Consider the following 24,275-nt stretch of genomic DNA (forward strand, 5'->3'; position numbering starts at 1 on the left):
AAATTCTGCAAACTAATATCTCAAATATTATTCTCCTTGTTTATAGGCAATGCAATTGATACACAAAGAAGTAAACAAATTGCTCAAGCAGAAGTCTCTGATAGTACATATTCCAAAAATAAAACAAACAAAGTTTTCACTGCCATCCTTTAATCACAAGATATCCTTCCTCCCCCCTTTTGTACATCCTTATCTGACAAAAACAAGTAGAATATATTTAATCCAAAGCCTGTATCTCTTTAATTTGTCCCTCAATTTGTTTGCTCAGTGATTATCTTCTGTGCTCATTTGTGAGAACATGTGCCCAAAGTACGGCAGAGATAGGGCAAAAACTATAAAAAGGTAGCTGTGATCTGATCTAAAGAAGTGAGAGAGACATATACAAAACAAACAGATCAATTCAGAGATACACATATACAAAACAAAGAAATCAATTCAGAGCCTGTCTAGTAACACTCCTTGGCTTCAGCCTCTGGTTTATAAACCAACTGCAGATGTGCATTAGCACTTCCTCTGCCTAAAACTTTTGAGCTGCTCAGACCACAAAGAAACCATGAGCTTTTAATATACCAATTAAATACCAAGAATATGAAGACCAGTGACCACATATCAAAAGCAAAGTATCTGCATGTGATGAAAAGAGAGTCTAATTTGTCCCGTTATTAATATCTGTAGTTAATGTTGGGAAGGAGAGATGCCCGCTAGAGATTGCCTCTAAAAATGTTCTGTAAATGGTCTGCATATATAGGCTAACATTGTCCTACACAGACAAGATGAGACTCATTCTGCCTAACCTGAAGGTCCTTCTGAAATAGTCCATCTTCATTAGTGCTTTTGTCCGCATCAGGAGTGTGCTTTGACAGCACATCTTTACGACTGCCTCTACTTTCTCAGCTTTATTTGGTACAACACACATGCAGAGCCTACGCATTTCCTACTCACGCATAGCTTCCTCAGTGCTGGACTGCCTTTCTTCATTTCACATCCTCCGAAACCCAAGATCTTAAATCCCAACATCTCTGCCTCTTGGTAGTCTGCTACAGTGCGAAGCATGCCTAGAAAAGGAGTTGTGGTGATATCTGGGAGACTCCTATATAAGATCGGTGAAAAGCTGGCTTTTCCCACATCCCTGTCAATCCTGGATCTGACACCGACACCAGAAAACCTGCTTCATCAAGACCCCTTGTACTCTCTGCTTGGCACATTGTTCAGCCACAGGGCAAGGAAGCACACCACAGAGCTGAAAAAACAACGGTGCAAGCAAATACCAACACACAGCCCCTATATCTCAATAACTATCGCCTCTCGTATGCTGAACCGTCTTGTCTAGCTAGAGAGCTTTTAAGCAGATTTTAAAAGTTTGAATTGAACCAAAAGTAATTGAAAGCTGAAATATTTCTTCAATAAAAATTATCCAGAAGCGTAAACCTTGAGAACAAAAATCATGTGTCCATAAAGGAGAAAATACAACACAACATTTTTGTGAGTGCTGACAAGCAAGAAAGTAGCAAATTCATTTACCAAATAAGAGAAACTCTACTAAGTATTTTAAACTGAAATAGTAACATATAATGTCTTATAGGAAATCTCACCCACGTGCAGCAATATTAGAAATATATCCCAGTACTAAAAATATGCAAAGCTCATTAAAATCTTTTAACTTTGGAAGGTGACATCTTAAAAAGTACTACTATCTATCACCTACTGTTGGACAAAGTCAAAAAGTTAGCAAACTTATCTGAGGTTGTATTGTTAACTTTTTCATCTAGTAAAGGTCTTTACACCAAAGGGAATCCTGCAGTTCAACTGTGTGAAAAGATCTACAGTAGACATAAGATCTAATAAATTAAAAGGTTGCTTTTTTATTCTCTGTCTGACAATGGCCAATACTAGATGTTTCTGTAAAACAAATCACCAGTGATCTTTAAGAACCAGAATGCCAGTTGTGTTGTAACAGTTTTAGGGTTTGTTTCATTTTATTTCTTACTGAATTTTAACAAGGACATGTAATATTTGGTGTAATCAAAACCTGGGGTTTTTCTATCAGACAAGATCCTGCTAATATAAATAGTCAATCTTCCGGATGCTGTTTTTTATTCAAATTTCCAACATCTGCTCACAGGAAAACTGCTATAGGAATGCAAACTTACCTGTTGAAAATCTACCTCCTTCTGGAGAGCAGTGCCCTTTCTTTAGCAGAAGAGTTTTTTGCAAATGCAGAATAAGTACACAGAGCACATGCTGACTAATGGCAAACACAGCTCATTTCTGTACAAATAAGAAGGTCAAAAGAGGTTAGGAGTTTCAAGCAAATCTTCACTTGCTTGAATGAAGCTGATAATTGAGAGAGATAAGCAGCCTTGGCAGATTGCTTCAGCCTTTCAGATCACCCGTAAAAGTACCTGTCCTACGCATGGGCTCTGGGCAAGGTAACTTTGGAGGGTGTGCAGACGAGCCAGGCTGCATTGGCAGGACTATGAGTTTCCAATGTGCATCAGCATGAGCATGAGACAGCAACTCCCTGGGCGCTGCCACGTGAAGCAGCTGCCGCTGGCCAGATGTGCTGGCCACACGCAGGCATCAGAGGGAGGGTTATTTTGAGCTGGTAGTAGTCTGATCCACATAGCACGTGCTCACTGGTGCCTGGAGGACGTGAGGGGTGCTCCTGGAGAGCATCCTCTCATCTGGCCTAGCCCTTAAAACAAGGTAGGTCGCGTGCTCCCAGACTGCTCCACGATGCAAACCAATGCATGGGAAGTAGCGACAACTCGGGGAATTTTCTGCCAAAAATGCAACAATTGTTTTCATTGTCTTCCCCCTATCTCACAGGTTGTAACAGTGGTTCTCCTTTAATATTGAACTCATCCACTGCTTCAGCTTACACTGTCATTTAAATTAGAATTTAAAGTCTCTTAACGCACAAGTAAAAGAGGAATACAGATTTAACCTGTCCAAAATTAATGGCTCTGGGGTCCCAGCTTAAGCGTGCAAAGGAACATAATGCTGCTGTTCTCAGTACCAAAAAGGGCCAGAAGTTTTCCAAACTAGACAAACACATGCACAAAGTTTTTGAACAAATTTTGAAATGAAAAAAAACAAACAAACAAACAAACAAAACAAAACAAAAAAACCCCATCAACTGAAGTCTTGAATGCAAAAATAACCCAATAAAATCTTGTAGGAAATTGTTCCCTAGAATATATAAGAAAATATACACACTACAGGCATCTCCCATTTTGTTGAATAGCTTAGATTCAAACGTATACTCTTCCTTTAACAAATTACTTCCCAATCCCAAACTGAATTTAATAACAAAATGAGAGGAAAAAAGGAAACAGAGCAACAGAAATCACTAAAAGAGGACGTATGGTATTTCATTTACCCAAGTAAACTGAACATGGAACTGACCAAAGAAAATCTCATTATCTGTTAGTTGTTTCTTCTTAAAGTCATATTGGGTATCTGAGTGACTGACGTGTTTGTGTGATGAACTATGTAGTGTGCAAGTTTTATTCAGAGGCTAATTAGCTTTTTATATTGAGAACTTATGAAAAGCTGCCTTATTTTATTTGTGAGTGGCAGATTACCATTTCACCATTCTGTTGCTATGGCAATACCAGCAGCAAATAGTAAGTAGATGAACAGGATTTTGCATGTATTCATCCAGATACCTGCTTCTGGACATATCATTCAGAGCAGTGTTCATTATCTAGCTCAGGACACATTTGCCTTACATTTACGTGTCCGTATACTCCCTAACATAGGTTTGGTGAAGGTTTGAGGATTCAAGTTAATACAGTGTATTTAAGTTAACACAGTATATTTGACAGCATGAGCATCATAGACTACTCAGGCAGAGTAATGAATGGCCAGATTTTTCAGAAACCTTTAGATACACCTTTTTCCTTTGTACATGTTCATAGCAAAAAAAATAGAGAAAAGAGTGATTTAACACTTCTCATTATAGAGCTATTCCTCATTTCACCCTTAAACTGACTCATGCCTTTCAGGTAGGTAACATTAATAAGCAGAAATTACATTTTGCTCTCAGTAAATTATGAAATAGTGAGTTTGGGTTTCTTTTTTTCAAGATCAGTCAATAACCTAAGATCTTTACTAATAAGGAATGGATAATTTTAAGTGGTTCCATTATGTGATATGATGTATGAACAAGAGTTCCCCACAGATTTAACTTAATTTTTGTCAATGAACCAAAAGCCTTTCTTTGCAAACTACTTGAAGATGCCCAGCAGAACCTGCTGTTCCTGGAATTAAAGTAATCAACAGTTCCTGGAGAAGGAAGGCAAGAGGAAGGAAAAAAAAAAAAAACCTACCAACCAAAAAACCCATTGTCTCACAGTTTAGCCGTTTCCCTCTGAACATCAATTTTATATGAACAGAAAACAGCTGATGTATCCTGTAGTACTGGGAGTAAAATGAATTCAATAAACACCCAGAGCACGGGAAGCGATCTGGCTAGAGCCACAGTGGCAGGACACCCCGCAACCTGGAGATGCCATGGGAGAGTTGAAAAGGGCTTTTACTGGACCTGCTGGAAATGAGCCTCAGCAGAAAAGGCAGAGCGCAGCCTTTCTTTCTGCCAGTAGCTGATGATAAATGCCAGATGCGTTTCTGAATAGTCACTCAGACCAATGAAACTAATTACCTCATTTTCACATGCATAGCTTACACTTCAAATAATTTCCTCTCTTTTAAATATATCCCAGTCTATAGATGTGGTTATCAGGCCTCATCATCAGATGGGGTTTTCAGGCAGCCCACGCTAAGTTGGGAGCGGGAGGGATGAAGAGCAGAACAAAGGCAGGACAGCATCAGGAGTGAAGGGAACATGCCCAGCACACTCGCAGTTAAGCTTCTTCCTTAATTCTTTCTGCCTGCACATTAACTACCTCACTGTGCCATTGCAAGATATTTTCAAGATAACCTAGAAATTATATTCATGAAAATGCGCATATTTCCTCATAGAAATGGGGCTAAATAAATATTTATGAAAAAGATGTCCATCAAAGTCCAGCTTTTTTTTGCTACTACCTGAATACCATGGAAAAATATAAGCAAATTCAGAAGTCATGGGGGATACTTATTTATTTATTTTTTAAATCAGGAGGGAATCTTGCTCTTATTCCAGAAATAAGAAACAAAAAATCCCACATATGTCACTGCAACATTTTTTTCCATCTGTTTACCGCTCTAATATTGTTTGATAGTTTAGTAAATAAGCAGCATGAGCTTACTAGATTACCTTTAAAAAGAACCAAACAGGTAGGACGCATATTAAAATGCACTCAATATGTAACAAACAGGCAGGCAAATCTATTCCACATAACAGTAACACAGCATAATCCAAGAGGATTATTTATCACTCTGCAGTTATCAAACTGTAATTCCAGTTCCCCTCATCTCCCTCCCCTTTTGAGCTTGTGCTACATTCAGATAGATACAAGTCTGTCCAAGGACAACAACTTCTCCGATGCTGCTGTCTGCAAGAAAAATAAGTTTTAAATAATTACATGTTCTTTCTGTTCCTAAATATATTCCTCCCTCTGCTGTGTTGCAGGAGCATGGCATACCAACTGGCATGGGGTACGCAGTAGCTCCGCACCACTCTGGGGTCTACCCGGTTCACATCCAGCTGTACGAGGCCTGGAAGAAGGTCTGGCACATCCGAGTGACCAGCACAGAAGAATACCCACACCTGAAGCCTGCACGGTACAGACGGGGCTTCATCCACAATGGCATCATGGTACACTGCATTTCCATGCTTCATAGCGATAGTACTTTAAGTGACTCAAAAGTATGCTATTTTTACCAAATGCTTCAAGTTTTACAGCAGTCATTAAAATTCTCTGTGACCGAGGATTTGTAAGGATGCCAAAATAGTGCATTTGTTATGCAGCCAGTTTAAAAAAAAAAAAAAAAAAAAATCACACAAACTCAGGCAACCGCAAACGTAATCCTCAGAAACTAAACGTACTTGTAGTCCCAGCAACTATTAACTGAGTTATAAATGCATACTATGAAATTCATTAGACTGCCTAAGACCTATGTTTCAAGCCCTGGTTCATCTTTATGCATGAAAGGATTAGAAATCCACCACCTGGGAAGGTGAGCAGGTATAAGTAATCTCCTCCAGCAAGTATGACACTTGTCTGAGGCTGAGGTTTTGTTCCGAGCTTTTCTTCTGAAACTCCCAGAGCCAGGGACCACACACGTGCCCAGCTCTTCCAGACCATGCGTTTGTGCGGAGAGAGAAGGTTCCTCACATACACATTTCAACTGCATGAAGGGCGGGAAAATATATAAAATTATTTGGCCTATCCTACCAGCCACTTGCAAGCCTATAGATAGATGAAACAAAAATTGAATGTACATAAATGAAGTTAGAAATATTTCAAGGGCAGGTCCTGGGATGCTTTAAAGCCCCAGCGGACTTCAATATTGCCTATGCATATCAAGTCAAAATTGTGATCCCCTAAACAAAAGGAACATCTTAATCAAAACCAAGAAGTTACTGCGCAGAGTCCAATTACTATTGAAATAGACTCAAATTCAGCAGTGTATTTACACACATACTAAAATTCTCTGCTGAATGTAGGTTTTATTTGTTGTTTTAACCGAGTAGAAAAGCAAAAACCCTGACTGGAGGGAAGCAAAAGGCCTTCCCCAGGTGAATTATGTCTCTGCATGGATTAGGCAATACCCATAAGCCCTGGCAGTTGTTGTCTTTACTTTACCAGAGCCCTTTGATAGTACTAGCTAATAATGTAACTAAATCATCTAGTTCCCCAAGATGAGTTTGTTTTCCCACGCCTGCTAGCTGGCTTGTTTCTGACTCGCAGCCTGTTGATTTATGATGGGATGGGGAGCTGACCTCGGGCTGGTCTCATGCGAGCCTCCCACTAGTCCCATACACATTTCACAAACAGGAATGAGGGGCTCAGTATGGTTTTCAGGGCTGAGGAAAGTATGAAGCAACAGGTCTTTTGTGGTTCACAGCCCTGAACACAAATTCATTTCAATGTCTCAAGAACAATAAGATTAATTGCCTGAGACAGCAAAGATGGCCGGGAAGCACTATTTATCTGCTAGTAAACTAACCTAGCTAAGGGAAGAGAGGTTTGGCTTGTTTGTTTTCTTCCTCTTCCAAATGTCAGGAAACAAATACTTATTATGAGCGTATGAGCTGAATAAAACAGTCTGCATGAAAGCTCAGCACATGTGTGTTTCAGAGCTGGTGCCTGGAAATCTCCACATCTGCAGGACCGCGCTTGCTTACCATGAGAGTACAGAAGGCACAAAGGAGCCCATACATAGACACGCCAAAGCACAGAGGCAGAAAGGGGTGCAGTTTGGGTTCTTTGAGTTGCTGGAGGGATTCGGGTGGCTGTGTCAGGGTAAGTTTGCGGAAGGAAGGTAATGTCACAACAGCGCTGTTATTTTGTTCTCAGGTGCTCCCTCGACAGACCTGTGGCCTTTTCACTCATACTATTTTTTACAAGGAATATCCTGGGGGTCCTCAGGAGCTGGACAAAAGTATCCGAGGAGGTGAACTCTTCCTCACGATTCTCCTGAATCCCGTAGGTACCTTCTTTTGCTATTTTTTGGATACACTGACTCATGGGGAGGAGGGAGGGAGGAAGGGAAGGAGATCAGTTTTCTTTGATCTTGTTTGCGAAATAAAAATCAAGATCACTTGCTCAAAAGTAGCAAGCAGTTTAAGAGGAAAGGAGCAAAGTGTCTTCTGCTAATTTCTAACTACAACTGCATGCAACAAGTTACTGGAAAATGCATTAATTTCAGCTTCATACTGTTTCCCAACCTGAAGCCGGGTCCCAATGAGAGAAGAGTGCTCTGACTTGTCTGAGACTGAAAGAAACCAGTGAGGGTAGAGAAAACTGTGTAGTCTTATTCCGCTTTTCCTTTTTTTCCGTAAGCTTGGCTCCTCAGGCACTCCTGATATAGCTTGATGGAAACCCCAAGGGCTCAGGCCTGATATCATTCCTCCACCACTGGCTCTTAAAAATAGGTTTTGTGCAGCTAAAATATACCCCAAGTAGTACATAGCCTTCTAATGAACATTTTTGCTTTGCTCAGTGCTGCATTTCTTTTTCTCTGTCAACATTAGATGAACCATAAACTATATGTATGTATGTATGCACATACAAACAACCTACATATGTATAAACACACACATATATACGGTTTAACCAAAAGTGCCACAGACTTTAAGGATGATTTGCAGCCCTATCATACAATTTTGTCTCTCAATAATAAAGCGGTCTGAACTGCGCTGTGCTAATATACACACGCACACGCACATATGACAACACGATGTAGGTGGGTGCACAGGTGTGATTGGGCTTACGAAGGATCAAGGAGGAAAGCTACCTGACTGTAAATGCTATATTTTGAAGTCACAGTTCTCTTGCCTGCAAACAACATCCTGGAGGTGGAAGGAAGAAGGACAAGAACAACAAAAAAAAAATCATGTCATCTATTTTTTTGCCATTGTTCTCCCTTCTTCCTGTTCCACCCAAACAAGCTATACTACTCACAAGATAAATGTCTTGTGTCTTGCTGGGTGGCCTCATTTTCAGTGGTTTTATATTGCAGTACTCATTGACTTCTCTGCAGAGCTAAAGAAACTTCAGGTGGAGCTAACTCTCAAATCCAGGTCACTTTTATTTAGAGACCTAAATATAGATTTTTGGTATTATATAATTAGGTAAAAATTTTGGCAGGGGAGCTAAGTTGGCATCTAAGTCAAAGATTCAGTGGGCTTAAAGAAATGGGACATTTCTATTAGGAATTTTTCTGTACCATACACGTGACACCTAATTTGAGAATAAAAAATATCCCCGTTCTTTATCCTGTCTCTCCATTACCTGCAGTTCTCTCAGGCTGGCTTTTCTTCCCATAGTTTCCGTAAGTGTCACTTGACTCATCACTGTCTCGGGATGCGGCTGGAATTTATCCTTAGCTTTATCATACTTTGATCAATACCTGTGCATCTTTCACTTACCTGAAGATTTCCTCAGATTTAGGCAGTGCAGCAGTCTAGCAGTGTTTCTTACTCTATGAGAGATGCTTAAAACAGCCCCAATTCCTCAGTCAATCACCTATTCCATGTCCAAGCCTGTGAGCATGCTCAGGCCACCCTGACTTCTTCCCCTACAACTCGCCTTTTCCCTAACTTCAGGTTTTTCTTTCTTACAGACAGCAAATAAGCAAGAAGCCACAAGCTCACAGGTGCTCATTAGAAATTTCAGCCTTTGGATCTTTTAAACAATTGCATCCAAATGTTCTTTCCAAAGACAGGCTGAGGCTGGGGGAAGGGTAGCTCTTCAATTAGTCTAAAAATTATTTTAAAGGCTATTATTGAACATAGGTTTATGCCACCATTTATTACACTCTCCAAAATTCATCAGCCTGGGCTCTCCAGGCACCTCCCAAGCAGGACCAACCTCAGAGGTGCTGGAGCATCTTCCTTCTGGGAGCTCTAACACCCCCAGCTGCTTGTGCCAGCCCCGCAGGAGGTTCCCCCCCGCCAGGTTCAATTTCTTACCCCAGGAAAGGCCCAAATCCCTCCCTAGACAGATCCTGCAGCACAGACAGGTGCTCTTTTAGGTTTCAGGAGTGATGTAGCAGAGATAGGACCTTTCCTAGGAAGGCAGTACGTAACGGCAGGCAAAGCATTCCAGATTTAATCACGTATGTGTGATGTTCATGACAGAGTTAGAAGATCATCTTTCAAAGAAGGGGGGGGGGAGATTTTCTTTGATTTTCTTTAGTACATGAAGTCATTGTTTTGACCAAGCTATGTTCCAATAACTCGAGAGTGCAATATATATTATTGGGTGGTATTTGAAAAGAACAGCTTTTCTATACTGTTAATGTTTGATCGCCCCTCTCACTTTTATGATTTTCTGTCTTTACCTCATCAAAACTGGTATTTTACTGAGCTAAGCGACACAAGTGAAATACTGACAGGCACTTCCCTAAGTCTGAGTTAAGTATGAATCTGTCCAATGTAAGTGCTTATTCAGACAGGAAGAAATATAATTTAATCATGTGTGAGCTGAAGTAAGATATACCACAAAACCCCATCATCGTTCAAGTCAGGTTGGTACACTACCCTATGAAGCATGCACTGACTGACAACAGTAAAAGCAAAATCTAGCCTTATCTGAGAAGGAAACTGGTGTCAGTATGAAACAAAACAATCTATATTCATACACCCTTTTCCTTTTTTTAAACACCAAGTTTGGACAGCACACAAATGAACAAATGGGAAGACCTTTCTTTTATTCAGTGTAAGAGAAGGTGTGGTGTTTTGGTGGTTAATTTGAAACAGTTTACGGATTAGTATCTAAAATCTATGGTATCTTCCAAAAAGGATCAATAGAGTGCCTATTCCGCTGGCCAATTGCAAATTCAGTTGAATAAAAGAAATATGCGTCGAATGTGCTGTGTTCTCCAATCTGGCAGCAGCGCATACTGCAATAGCAACAAGAGACTTCCCATCTTATATCCTAGAAGCTTCTCACACACCTCTGCTCATTAATAAGCTTCCTTTTGATTTGAGTATCAACCTGTGCAGTTCAGGGCTTTACCAAGAGCACAGTTCAGGGGTTTACCCTGAGCAGTACAGTGTAAACCAGTGCATGCTCTCCAAATGAATTATGGAAAAGAACTAACTGTCGGGAATGTAAAGGCTTTTTCAAAACCCTAATTTAAAATGTTGTTGTTGAGTCATATTGAATGAGATGCCTAATGTAGTCCATGGATAGAAACCATATCTATAAAATAAAATCCTAACCAGAATGCCCCGTCCCCCCTAGCACTTAGGCTGCTTTACACATCGTTGCAGTTGTCCTACTTCAAGTTTTGCAGGAAAGGGATTGTGTGTACCATTGTTTATTTTTGCAGTATTGACAATTGTATAAAAATACATTTTGTCTACTCTTTAAAAACACTAGCCAGACTCTTTCCTGGTGTGGAGAAGATTCACAGAAATAGAGCAGCTCCTGTTAATTCTACTGCCACATGGCTGCACAAGTCTGCTCATCGGGCTCTGGTCTCAAGCGGGTGCGTGCAATTGCCACCGGCATTAGTGAGAGTTGTGCACATACAGCAAGGGAAAGGTGAATCCCTCCGCACAGGCAGCGCGCTCTTCTGGAGGTTGAAGATGGTCTAAAACTACTTCTGCCTGTGGAAAGAGAACGTATGCATGTGCACTTGCACAGCGCTGCCAGGCTACCATGACAACTGAAGTTACATACAAATTATGTGTATTACCATAAAAGATCATATTGCAGAGTCCAAGACTGGGTTAGAAATCTCCTTATGCAGCTAGTTATCTGCCACATGGTGCATGGTGTTGTTCACTACCCCTGCCTGGTTCGAGAAGCACAGGGGCAACAACAAAAAAAGGAATATCTGGTTTCACAGAGCCCTTTCTGCAACTACAGCAAATGATCATTTTGTTGTCATTTTATGAGGTGCCTTCTTGATCATCAAGTAGGCTAGAATTTAGAAGAGGGTTTCTGAACAAGTTTGTGGTCATTGCCTGTCTGTCTCATTTCTGTGGGTTGGTTTTTTTTGTTCCCTTTGCCAGTTTTTACATTGGTATGTTTCTGTAGATGAGCCTAGCAATAGTTAGGCAACAATTCCAAGTTAAATGTGATATAGAACATTTTGGCTTTAGACGCTTGAAAATCTAGATGCTTTCCCTATAAAAACAAACCAACCCAACCCATAAATAATTGCTAATATACTTTTTAAACCAAAAATGAAGTGAGCTGTGCAGTTCAATGACATATTCCCAAAGCAGCTATAGTAAGGGCTGGTCTCCCACACGTTGCACAAGTGTCTGTTTGCTCCTGGCTTCTCTTTTGGAGGCAGCTACCTAGTTTCCTCCAAATCAAAATCCTGGACCTGGGTTTTGAGGATGGTTTACTTTAGGGACTGTTCCCAAAAGCCAGTCTGGACAAGGATGCATTGGCTTTGGCACTCTGCAGACCTCCAACACCATTCCCAGCAGGCTTTCAGTCCTCACATCTTCCCACTCTTTTGCTCTATGTCCTTGAGCGTGCAACACATTACTGGCATCATGCGTAAAAAGATCCCTCTAAGCAACAACGTAGTTCTCACACTATTTGAGACACTTAAAAAGCAGACATACAAAATAATTGTCATTTTTGAGCCATGTGTGCACAAATGCTATTCGGTGGGAGCAATGTAGGCATGAGCTTACTCCATGAATGGATACAGAGGAGCAGCACAGCCCACATCTCATACCCCCACCTACACAGAAAACATCACTGCTGTAAGGCATCTCCTGCTGCTGCGTGGAAATGACCGAAGCTGTTGGAGCACTAAACCCAAGAAATTTCTCTCATTTTCAGTTTGCCTTGTTGAAGATCCATGTAGGTGAATCTATTGCTTATTAAGTAGACTAACAACACCAGCTAAAAAAGTGCAAAGAGGTGCCGCACAGTTTGGCCCCTCTTTCTCTCCACCATCCAGCACCAGCTTCCTTGCTCCATCTCACTAGTCCAACAGTTGCCCCTTTACACCAACCAGTACCATATCTATTCACTAGTTAGGGAGGACAGGAGTACAGCTGAGAATAGTTCAGTTCATGTCCACAGTTATTTTGAAGCAAGGCTTCCAGAAGTGAAAAGCCATGCTTTACTCTCAAGTACATAGAATTATTGCAGGTGTCGCACAACACACACTTCAAGACAGTCTGTTTGCAGACTGTTTCAAATTTCAGAAATAATCACAGTGCCTTGATTAAAATCAGCACAGCACCACCTTTTGCTGTGGATTACAGCTATTTAGCTGTCTAAAACCAACCTAAAAGTCAGCTATTTCTGGCTTTCTAGCTTAAGATGTCAGGGCAAAGAAACAGAAACCTGAAAGTCTGCGAGTAAGTGGTGACACAAGCTGTTCTGAAGAGGTGCAGATGCACAATAAGTGGATGAGCAAACTTCAGCAAGAATAGCAGCCCAAGCACAACAGAACCAAAGTCAACATCAATGCCAACTTCCAGGACTACTGCCTGCTTTAGCCCTATAACCACCGACGTAATGCTCTCTCTGCATTGGCATCGATACGTTGAACAGGTCAACCACCTCTAACTGAAACAGCCCCCAGCAGAGTTAAAAACCAAGTAATAGATCACGGTTCTTTTCATTGCGTGGGTAAGGTATCTGCATTACAGTCCTGCTTTGTTCAGGAAAAAGCCTTGCCTGGATAATGTAGACCAGGGTTTCCAGGCACAAAGCAGCGACTTGATTTGTAGTTGTGTTTTTAACAGGATTTCAGCAGTGAAGATGGGTTGTAAAAGATAGCACAGAGAAGTTCATGCTTCCTTAGGCTGTTATGACATCCATTTATAATCTTTTATCCCATCCCCCCAAACAAATGCCAGTAGGCACACAGCTTAAATAATCAAGTTTTGATTAAACATTTTTTCAATTAATTTGATTACTGAAGCACATTTCAAGAATAATTAAATGTGGGGAAGCAAATTTACTAAATAGGAATAATGTATCAGATAGGAAGAATTTATTTACAACTAATTTAGGGTCAGACTGCAACCCTCTTAATGATAATGGCAAGCAGTAACACTGACATTGCAGTACATTAACTGCAACACTATTTCTTCTGTGAGTGTATATTCCATGTACTTCACAGCTGAGAAGTTCTCAAAGTGGCCTGGGCTGGGAGCAGGTGGGAGATAATGAAGTTTTTGCATGAAGTAAGGAACCTGCAACTAAATCTTGAAAAAGGCAAGAACTTAATATCTCCTAGCCTTTCCAAACTTGAAACATGCCACGAATGAAGGCTAATGGCAAATTCTCTTTTTTCCCCTCCTGAGCCTTGACAACCAAGTAGTTTACAGAAACCCTATCCATCACTCAGGTTGGAGTTAGCAATTTCAGCAAATGTATTACAAATAAATATTAAGCTCATATACCAAAAATGTTTGCACTTCTATGAAGCAATACCACATAGATGGTTAAACTAGAAAATGCCCAAGTGACACTGCATTAGGATAAAGAGTTTGCAGAGAGACTGTCAAGGGGATCTTCCAATGGATTTTTTTTTTTTTTTTTAAATGGCTTCTACGGAATACTCTGTGGCTCAGAGAGATATTTTCACTTTCTAATTTATGAATCCTAAAGATGAGTCATGTCTGGCAGAGATGATTTAGTAGTATGCAGACAAGGGATAAATTCCACCAAGACAGACAGAAATCAAACCAACTTTTCTTTGAGTTTTAATGAGGGTTACAAGAATCACAGCCAGACCTTTCCAGGATCCAGCTAATGTGGAAGGCTGCTCAAGTCTCGAGTCTGGGGTACCTATTCTTTGCATAAGCACTTCAAAGCAAAGCTCATTAAAGTTAGTGGAAAAAGCCTCAGTGAACAGACTGGGTTTGAAATAAACCGAACTAGTGCAACTCTTTCAAAAGGTATCAAGCTAGCTCCTCTCTGAAGGCTTTTGTTCATTTGGAGGCTTAGAACAATAACAAGGATCTTCAGATGTATTTACAAATAAGACATACACATATAGTTTAGGACAGAAAATGAGACATTACTGTGCTCTTGCAGTTTTCCTTTTACTATTTGATACAAGAAAAACAATGAAACACTCAATTGAAATATTTTTTCCTTCCTTGCCAGACCAAAGCTAGATGTTCAGTGATACGTTCTTGTCATCATCAACGTTATTTACTTTGTGGTTTGACAAACAACAACAAAACCAGTTATTCACTAAATCCTAATTAGTGCCGAACTCCTGAAAGTCGTTATCATCAGCACTTCCACATCAGTGGTGAAAATAAAGCGGCAAAACCACCACAGACAGTAGAAATAAGCAAGGGAAGAGGAAAAAGAAAAAAGACATCTAAAACTTCAATTAATCAAAAATGTAAAAAGAGTTTTACAAAACTGCTTTTGTGCCTAATTTTGATAGTAAAATAAACCTTTTTGCAAAACTGAGAATAAGATTCTTACCACTGTGCTGCAACAGCATGCATGTCAGTATTAATTGTAGTTAGATCTTAAAACAAGAAAGTACATTGCTACTCAATAAAGTACATTGCTACTCAAGACATATCTTCAAAGCCAGGAATTTAATACAAAAGAGCATCAGAGAAGAAGAATACCATGTCCTTAGTCTGAATATAACACTACCCAGCTACGTAAATGTGATGATAGAAAATTCTGTGGCTCTGACCAGCATTGTAGCAACCCCATCCCTTGTGAAAAAATATTTAGGTTTTCTGCAGGTGTACAGCATTCCACTGCTTCAACAGAAAAAACAAACTCAAGACTTGTTTTTTTAAAATTTATTTACTTTTTAAACCATTTCAAACAGCATCATTTCCTTTTCTCTCTTCCTAAACCTTGCCAATTATTTACAACCTTTTTGCAGCACTTCGAGGTGCTTTCAAAGACTTTTTTTTTTTTTTTTAAAATATTTGCTGTGTTAGGTTACATAACCATAAAAAAATTTATGGCATTCCAAGGAGTTAAACGTTTTAGTCATTTTCAGCATTTTTAAGCTAAGTAAATAATGAGAAGGAGAATTAATTGCTCTTTAGAATAACTTTATCCATTCCCAGAATATCTCTGTAAAATCCCCCTTCCTTTTTGTTCACTTCACCAGTGCTGCACCATATTCCTTTTCTTTGCTATTTTTTTTTTTTACATACCTTCCCATCAGACGTTAACCAGCTTTACATGCACTTCTGTCTTTGACATACTCGGTAGAAAAAGGCAAGTTAACTGGCATTAAAATCAACCTGCATTAAGGTACCTTCTTTCTTTTGAAAGAGTTTTGGTACGAAAGCTGTGATGTGCCAACCAGAGCAACACGTTTCCTAAGGCACACTCATGGTCACATCATCTGCTGTCATGAACAAACACGGTGCATGAGGTGGAGTGAGCGAATGGGATGAAGAGGGCAAATCCCTTGCTTTGCTTCAAAATATAAACCATGAAAATTTATAATTAAAAAAAAAGACTGTCCATAACATACAGTTCCCAAAATGAAATACTTTCAGCAGCAAAAAGCAGGTTTCTCATAAGAAAAGTTAGGGAACTCCGTTGGAGTTTAAATTTAAGGAGGACTTTCCACATCCAAATGTCAGGCTCAAAACTAAGTGGGTTCAGTCCATGTTCTCTGACCGTTGCCCTTCATTCAGCCTCCTGAGAAATGCTCTGACATATTTAAAGCATGCTTTTACAAATTGTTCTATATATCACATCTTCAGCATGCGCAAGGTCTTCCAGTATCTGTTTTCTAGTTCGTCTCCTTTACTCCCCTGCTTCACAGACGATAAAGAACAGTCATAAATGTTTAACAGCCAAGATAAGCTAATAAATACAGCCCTAAATATTATCACCCCTACAAACAAGAGCGAGAGAGTGATTTCTCCTAAAAAAATTCTCTTTAAACCAGAGAGCTTTTTATTAAGCCAGCAAGTGATAGCACAAAAGGCACCTCAGTCAAACCCTAAAGCAAAAATAAGTGCATCAGGCTTTGAGAAGAACCAGCAAGACCCACTTGCTCCGTTGAGTAGTCAGTGAATTGGATTTACTTGCTAGTCTGGTGTATATTTTTCTCATTATCTGTTCACCTTGAAAAGCTAATGGATAACCCTTAATACTGCCACCCCCGTTCCTGCAGCGCCCTTCCTATTTTCTGCTCTGCTCTAGCCTCATTTCAGGTCTGCAGCCACCAACCCCTTCTGAGAGATGGTGGCAAGTTAACGCTGAAACCGAAGTAGTTGTAGTCCTTGCTGTGTATGCAAGCGCAAAGCTTCTTGCAAAGTATGACCCCATCTTTGGCCACATTCAAACAGTGGAAAAGCTTGCAGAAAATTACGCCTAATACGAGACCCCCACCATCTCAAGACATTCCCGTCTCTGTCCTGGTCACAGCTGAACACAGTGAATTAAGATTTTCTGTAGCCTGGACCGAGAAGGTCAGATATCCCTAGAGAGGTGGTTAAATTGAAGATCTCTACCAAGGATCAGATTGTTGCTAATGTTCAGTGTCTTAATTCATGAGATGCTTCTCTTTTCCTATTCTTCCTTCCTTTTTCTCCTTGTTAGATACATGAACTTGTCTAGGCTAACTCTTCCTTTCCCCTTCTTCTCAGAGGCATTTTAATTCAGTCTCCCATTGTCTCCTTTTCATAGTTCCACCATAAAGAACTTGCACAGGCCATTCCTGCATTTTATTTCTATACATATAAAAATCTCTTTACTCTAGATTTATACCTGCATCGCCACATAGTATCTAGAGACACATGCATATCCTGCACAAAACGTTTTTTTGACTGCAAAGCCAACAAAATAAGACATATTTGCAACTGACAGGTCAAGCCATTTTGAAAGTTCAAAAAATAAAAGGAGCAGAAAAAGGGAAAAGTTGAACACTTTTTTAAACTCCTCTTCCTACTTCAGTCAAACATCCCTAAGAAGCTTTAACCCGAGATGAAATGTGGCATATGAATTTCAGGAAGATTAGCTTCTTTTGCAAGAATTTGGTTGTCGAGAGTGAAATCAGACTTGTGATTGATAGGTAACTTTGAACTCAACTCAGGAGAGGCTACAGCCAGTCCATAATAAGGTACATTATTATTCTAACTTTGAACAAGGCGTGATCACGTGTTGCAGAGATAGGCAAATTCTTTCTAAGTGTCGTGGGACGCTTTTAATTTTGAAGGCCACTTAAAAGCATTTACATTTTTAAACTCTCACCGTAACTAAAGGGTTAGTGTTCATTTCCCGTCTGTTAGGTCTAGATGCTGCATGTCCCGCATGTGTCATACTTCGAACATTTTGTTCTTGTTTCCTGCTCTCACTCATGACAAGAACAGATGAGAATCACACGTTATTGCTCCAGAATATGAAAAGTAAATGCAGAGAGGGGTTAATTTATACCTTCCACGAGAGATTTGGGAGTGTTATTATGAAACGTCTTGAGCGTTAATAATATTTCTCTTTTTATTTGCTTTGTTTCTCTGAGCATAGCTGTAGAAAGAATAAAAAATAACCTTGGGCATTGTAGGAAATATACTGCAATCCAAAAATAATTCATAATGCAGTTCTGCTAAGGGCCTGTGAATAGAGCATCCCAGCGTATTTCAGGAACAGGAAAAAGAAAGCAAGCAACCTCCCTGCTACAAAAATGTCAATACTTGTTGAGCCATAATTAGCAAGCTACTGCATATAGGGACAGGCGTGTCCCTCTCCAACATGACAAGAAGGACAGGTTCGTTCTACCAAATTAAAAGGGAGTTTTGTTATTAACCAGCTACATCAGAATTTGTCTTAATGGTCACAAACATACCAAATCAAACGAAAAAAGACAAAAAGTTGGGCCTTATTCTTCTTTGTACGGGGGCTCATTAACCTGCCAGGGCGATGTAAAGAACCATTTTACTGCCTTAAGTGAATGTTACAGTGAAGCACAAGAGAGTGCCCAGACGCTCGTCCCTGTAGAGAGGGCCATGGCGTTGCCATCCTGGGGGCAGCCCAGCCAGAGCTGCCTGAGCAGGCAGGATAACTGCAGGACTTGGTCATTAGCTTTTGCCCGAGGAAGGGGGTAGTCTCTCTTCTTTATTCAGAAAAGTACTTGCACCCCACGCACGTTCGGCATCATAAATACTGTTTTCTTCCTGCCCCAGCACGTATTAAGGTTCAATACAACAAACATACATTTGTTTTGAAAGATAGCACACTACAAAAGTGCCTGTATCTACAGCACAATCGCCCCTTCCCCTGAAGATATTTCCTTTTGCAACTAGAAGTCCTGTAAGCACTGATAACATGATAGAAATATTATAATACAAACATAAAAGTTGAAGCCACTTTTATCTTCCAACTCCAGGTGTATGATTAAATCCACTGCACCCTTGCTCAGGCTTTCGAATCTTTTTTTCCCCCCTTTGTAAATCATTCTTTTTTCCTTCATCCCACGTGGCTACCCCAGCTGCAAAGAGCTGGTGTAGGAAAATACTATCCCATGGAAGCTCAAGCCTTCAGCAGCATATTTCGAAACTAATTAGCTTGAAACTCAGAGCATGAAGAAAATATTTCAAGGATAACACATCTGCTTTTCCTCTTTCACGACATTTTCCGTCTTTATGAAAGCTGATACTCCACACCATGCATTTTGGTACTTTATCAGAATTACTTCCCAGCAAGTTTGGTGATGGCAGAAATAGTAATAAATGACTGTGTGTCAACAAGAGGGTTATTGGGTAAAGAGAAAAAGAATCTGTTACCTTCAAGCACACGCCATACGATAATTTATTAAACTGTCAGGAGCAAGCCTTTAAGGTAAAAATGAGCTGACTCAGAATTCTCTGATTATTGAAAATGAATCCTTAATAGAAGTAAATGGACAAGAACAAAATCTCCTTGCTGTGTTGGCCATTCAAAATTAATTGGAAAGTGGCTGATTTGAGAATATTATATCCTCTAGTGAACTGAAAATGCTGTATTTTTTTTTCTTCTAAAACCAGGAGTGGAGAATTAAATTAAGTCTAAGTTTTGTTTGCTCAGAGTAAGCCACCAAAATGGATTAATTAATCATCATTTATGAATACTATAGAACATAGAGCAGTCAGGACTTCATAAAACTTGCAAGAATAGCAACATGACAGCAGAACAGTTATAAAAACAAATGACAAATTTCCTGCATCTCCCCAGTCTATATCAACTTGCCTGGCATTTCTTTCTTTGCAGTTTGAAAGAAAGTATCCTGGTGAAAACTCTTATTCAGTGTTTATAAGAGGGCTCAGTTTAAACGGGATGATTTACAGTTATTCTACAACTCTGTGTGCTGGGCAGTAATTTCCATAGGGAATGTCAGTATTGCTCGGAGAGGCTTTACCTTCCTCTACCTGGAGCCTATGAGGTGCCACATTAATGATAATAGACATAATTCATTCCATCATTCAAAACACAGTTAGAACCAGATCTTATTATTTAAGCACATCTATAAAGAGAAATGTCAGAGAAAGTCATTTATAGACTCTTATCCAAACTAATAATCATTTTGACCATTATTTGCCATTAGCAGATATGTGAGCACATTTCTCCCAAAGTTCAGCCAGCTCAGAGGATTATGTTTTAACTCATTGATTGGAGGGGTAAATAGAGAGAAAAATGACGAAATGACCAAAGAGCCAATTAAAAAAAAAAAAAAAAAAGCACTGGCATTAGGTCAGGCTACTGTTGAACTTACTGAAGTCCTACTGAAGACAACAGGGCAGCTTGCATCTTTGCTTGTTGTATTGAACTGTGATCTGTGAAACACTGTGCTTCCTCTATGGGCTTTAACACCAACAGGCCCCCAAGCAATAGGTTATGCACCTGCAGGGCTAAAGCAAATGCTTCATTTCTTAAGGTGGTCAGTCTGCCAGCCTTAAAGTCCGTGTTTACTTCAGGACTAGTTTCATCCTGCCTAGAAATATTGTCTTCCCTAGAACCTACCAGAGTAGCCAGGGGACATCTCCAAACTGTCAGATGACAAAACGTAACCCCAGGTCATCGCAGGTGAGAGAAATTTGATGCAGCATTCCCAGGTGACTCACAGCGTGTACGCAGAGGGACTCGAGTCAAGCACACAGCTTGGCTCAAATGCAGCGTTCATAAATATTTACCACCACTGTTATTAGCTGTTTGGCAGCCTGGCCACTGCTGGCTCCCCTGGTTGAATGCTCTCTAGTTGTTTACACAGATTCCTGAGTGGCAAAGTCTCCTCCTCTTATCCAGGAATCGCAGCCATGCAGCTACTACATGCGTAGAGCAAACTCTCTTAATTATATCTCATCATATCCTCTGCGGTCTACATAACTAAGGTTTAATGTTGCTTAAAACGTAAGCATCACATTTAGATTTCTTCAGAGTAATGAGAGCGCTGTTTATTTCCATTAAAATAAAAGGCAAACAGGAAGAAATTTTCTGACTATTTTCCACTCACACAAGTAAGAGGCCCCATAAGATATTTTGGAAATTCTGAAAAAGTAATTAGTTTTGCTGCAAAGATGTTTAATCTACACTAAAAAGTGATCCCTCCTGGATTATCTGTAATATCTACATGCTACTAAAACATGTCGTTATTTAATTAGATATCAGCAAGCATGCACAAATAAGAGCAAAGCTGACCCTTTGCTAGAAATAAGGCCAAACAGTGGAAAAACCTGGTGAGGGTAGAAGCAGCAAAGCCTGGAGGCTGGTTAATGGTCCTGGCTCCAGCCTGAGCACTCAGATCATCCGTTGTCTTCCCATACACATGTGTGTGCAATCTGAGCAAAATGTTTTCATCCACATCCAATCCAGCACTTTATTTAACCACTGGGTTTTAATGCCGCTCACAACCCTTGTCTGGATGTCTCATCCTCTATAGGCCTGCTCCGTGTTGCAGAGCAGAGTTTGTGACATTTCTGGCTGGGCACAGTCCCTCTCACTGGGGCGATGCCAGCTAAGAAATAAAAGCAGGAGCTCCGCAGATGCAGTCAGCTACCTCCCATTGCAGAGCCAACTTCATGCAGGGAAGTGGGCAATAGCCCGGGGCAAGGGACTGCCCACCTCCCTGTCTCCACAGGGTTAGGTAGGGCTGTCCCCACCTCCTGCCCAAACAGTTCTCTGCCAGGGCAGCACTAATTAGCACCATCCCCCTGTGATCCCCATGAGAGGTTTAGATCCAGCATTCACCTGGAACTCAGATTCAGCAAAATGATGCACTGCCAAGGATCAGGCAGTCTGCTGCACAGGACATACTGGTCCTAAAGAGGAGACAGCCGTAAGATTTCTTATAAGTGCCCAGTGTCCCCTTCTTCCAGTTGGTGTATCTGTTCCTTCTTGGATCTTAGAAAATATGTTTTAGAACGACATATTTCCATAGCATCATTGAGGTTGGAAAAGACCCTCAAGATCATCGAGTCCAACCGTAAACCTAACGCTGCCAAGTCTACCACTAGGCCATGTCCCCATCTACCCGTCTTTTAAATACCTCCAGGGATTGGGACTCAACCACTTCCCTGGGCAGCCTGTGCCAGTGCTCAATAACCCTTTCAGTGAAGAAATTTTTCCTAATATCCAATCTAAACCTCCCCTGGCACAGCTTGAGGCCATTTCCTCTTGTCCTATCACTTGTTACTTGGGAGAAGAGATCAACCTCCACCTGGCTACAACCTCCTTTCACATAGTCATAGAGAGCGATAAGGTCTCCCCTCAGCCTCCTTTTCTCCAGGCTAAACAACCCCAGCTCCCTCAGCTGCTCCTCACCAGTCTCGTGCTCCAGACCCTCCACCAGCCTCATTCTTTGGATATGCTCCAGCACCTCAACGTCCTTCTTGTAGCGAGGGGCCCAAATGATCAGTGCTGTCATTATTTCACTCCCACAGATCCAAAAGCAAAAATTTTACTTTACCCACATATACAGGGGAGGCACAATGTGTTATTTAGAATTATTTTTTCATTTTTCCATGCTGTGATAAATAGAAGGCTTATAAGAGCCTGCTGACGGCGCACCACTCAAAGGCACTGCAGAGGACCTTGGACTAACACTGGCCTGTGGTGGTCATTCACCCATCAGCTCAGGCCAGCCCTCCTGCTGCCACAGCGGTACTGTCAGGACAATATTTGTGACATTAAGAACAGTAAGGGAGAACTATCATCATTTCATTGCAGTAATAGAGAAATCTTAACGATTTTCTGTAGATGCAGCCAGAGTGGGATGTAATTTGGTGTCATAAACCGTATCCAAGGAATACTCACATTATTTATTGGCACCAAATAATTGAAGCTGAACTGATTTTTATCTGTAGAGGATTATGACTAAACAGGCTGACGGCCTCAACCAGTATTTTCTAGTTGCTCGATAGAAGTTAACAAGGAGCACGCAACATACACCATCAAGGAAAAGGGTTATTGATAGCTATCTCCTTATACAAACTCCTTTGATCATCTTTGAAAACTGAAGACCAAAACCATCTGAGACTTCTCAGAGCTGTATCTTTGATGATACTTTCATTATTCTGTCAGAAACGGTTGGTGTACAAATCTGACTTAAGACAATAGTACCCAAACCCATTTTCATCTGGTTCATTTGTGTAATTTGAAGTTGGGTTTATTCTTGAGTCTGAACTGAATAGATTTTTTTTTTTTTTTAGAGGAATTGTATAGTCTAAGGAAGTCTTTTCAATGAGAAAACACAGATGGCAACAAAACAAATTCTTATATCATGAATGTCACTTAAAAACGAAAATATTTGCTTTCAACAGGAGGATTGATTTGCTCTAGACTTCCACAAAGACTTCACGGGGCCCACAGTCGTAACTGGTAGCACCGCATTTGCGCAGAATTCATTAAACTTTGGCCACAATTAGATGTACTGCTGATCACTTATACAAGTGTGACAAATGAACAGACATAAAAAAATCCATTTAGTTTTTCCACCCTAATGCAGCTACGCACTGATTGCATAAAGCCATCAACAGCAGCAGTTATTTTTTCACAGACTCTGAAAGTATGCCTTAATAGTAAAAAAAAAACCCACCACTTTTTTTAATTGCAGGCTTTTAAAAAAAAAAAAAATATATAACTAATGGAGTGGAATCTCCTAAGTAGCTTTCTTCAGCTAGAACCCCACGCATCAGGGGTGTCAAAGATGTATATAACATGGGAAACAGTTGCTGTGTTGGAATGTGGTCATGATTTAGCCTTTATTTTAGAAGCAAGACTTGGGTAGGTATTACAAAATAGAAATAAAAACCAAACATTCTCATAGGGAAAGGAACAACGCACAGGATTTTTCTGTCAATAATAAAGAATTCATTTAATCGTACCAACTAAATAATGGAAAAGTGGAAAGCGTTCCTGGGTAAACGCGAAAAAATTTTGCTCTTTGGATAGGGAATGTTAAAACAACATAGAAACGCTACAGCATTTGCGTAGCTGTGCCAAGGCCACGTACCACCATTGATCGACAGCAGCTTCCCCTCCCATCGCTGGAAGCACTTTGGGTGGAATACAGTCACTGTAATGAATATGGGCATGGGAAATAAAACGCCATTCAACATTTTTGTTTCCCCTTCAATCAAAGACAAAAATGTTTCTTTCCAAACACTGCCTTTGTTGCTTTCTTTAGAGATATGATGTTTGGAAAATATTTGATTATCCTGTCAAGAACGCTAAAATATAAAAAGATGTGCA

General features: G+C 40.3%; 1 protein-coding gene and 1 long non-coding RNA gene across 2 annotated transcripts in view; one reads left to right on the plus strand and one right to left on the minus strand.

Annotated features, from left to right (window-relative positions):
* Positions 1 to 24,275, plus strand: part of NDST4 (N-deacetylase and N-sulfotransferase 4) — a 153,401-nt gene that overhangs the window by 101,960 nt on the left and 27,166 nt on the right. The window contains exons 6-7 of the mRNA XM_009472365.2: positions 5,579 to 5,764; positions 7,470 to 7,598. Coding sequence (XP_009470640.1) covers positions 5,579 to 5,764; positions 7,470 to 7,598 — 315 coding nt within the window. The remainder of the gene's footprint in view (positions 1 to 5,578; positions 5,765 to 7,469; positions 7,599 to 24,275) is intronic.
* LOC148051599 (uncharacterized) overlaps positions 1 to 24,275 on the minus strand; it is a 36,774-nt gene that overhangs the window by 6,906 nt on the left and 5,593 nt on the right. The gene's annotated exons all lie outside the window — the stretch shown is intronic.

This window comes from Nipponia nippon, unplaced genomic scaffold, assembly GCF_047370975.1.
Source record: "Nipponia nippon isolate SJK-2023a ecotype South Korea unplaced genomic scaffold, ASM4737097v1 scaffold_6, whole genome shotgun sequence".
Lineage (NCBI taxonomy): Eukaryota > Metazoa > Chordata > Aves > Pelecaniformes > Threskiornithidae > Nipponia > Nipponia nippon.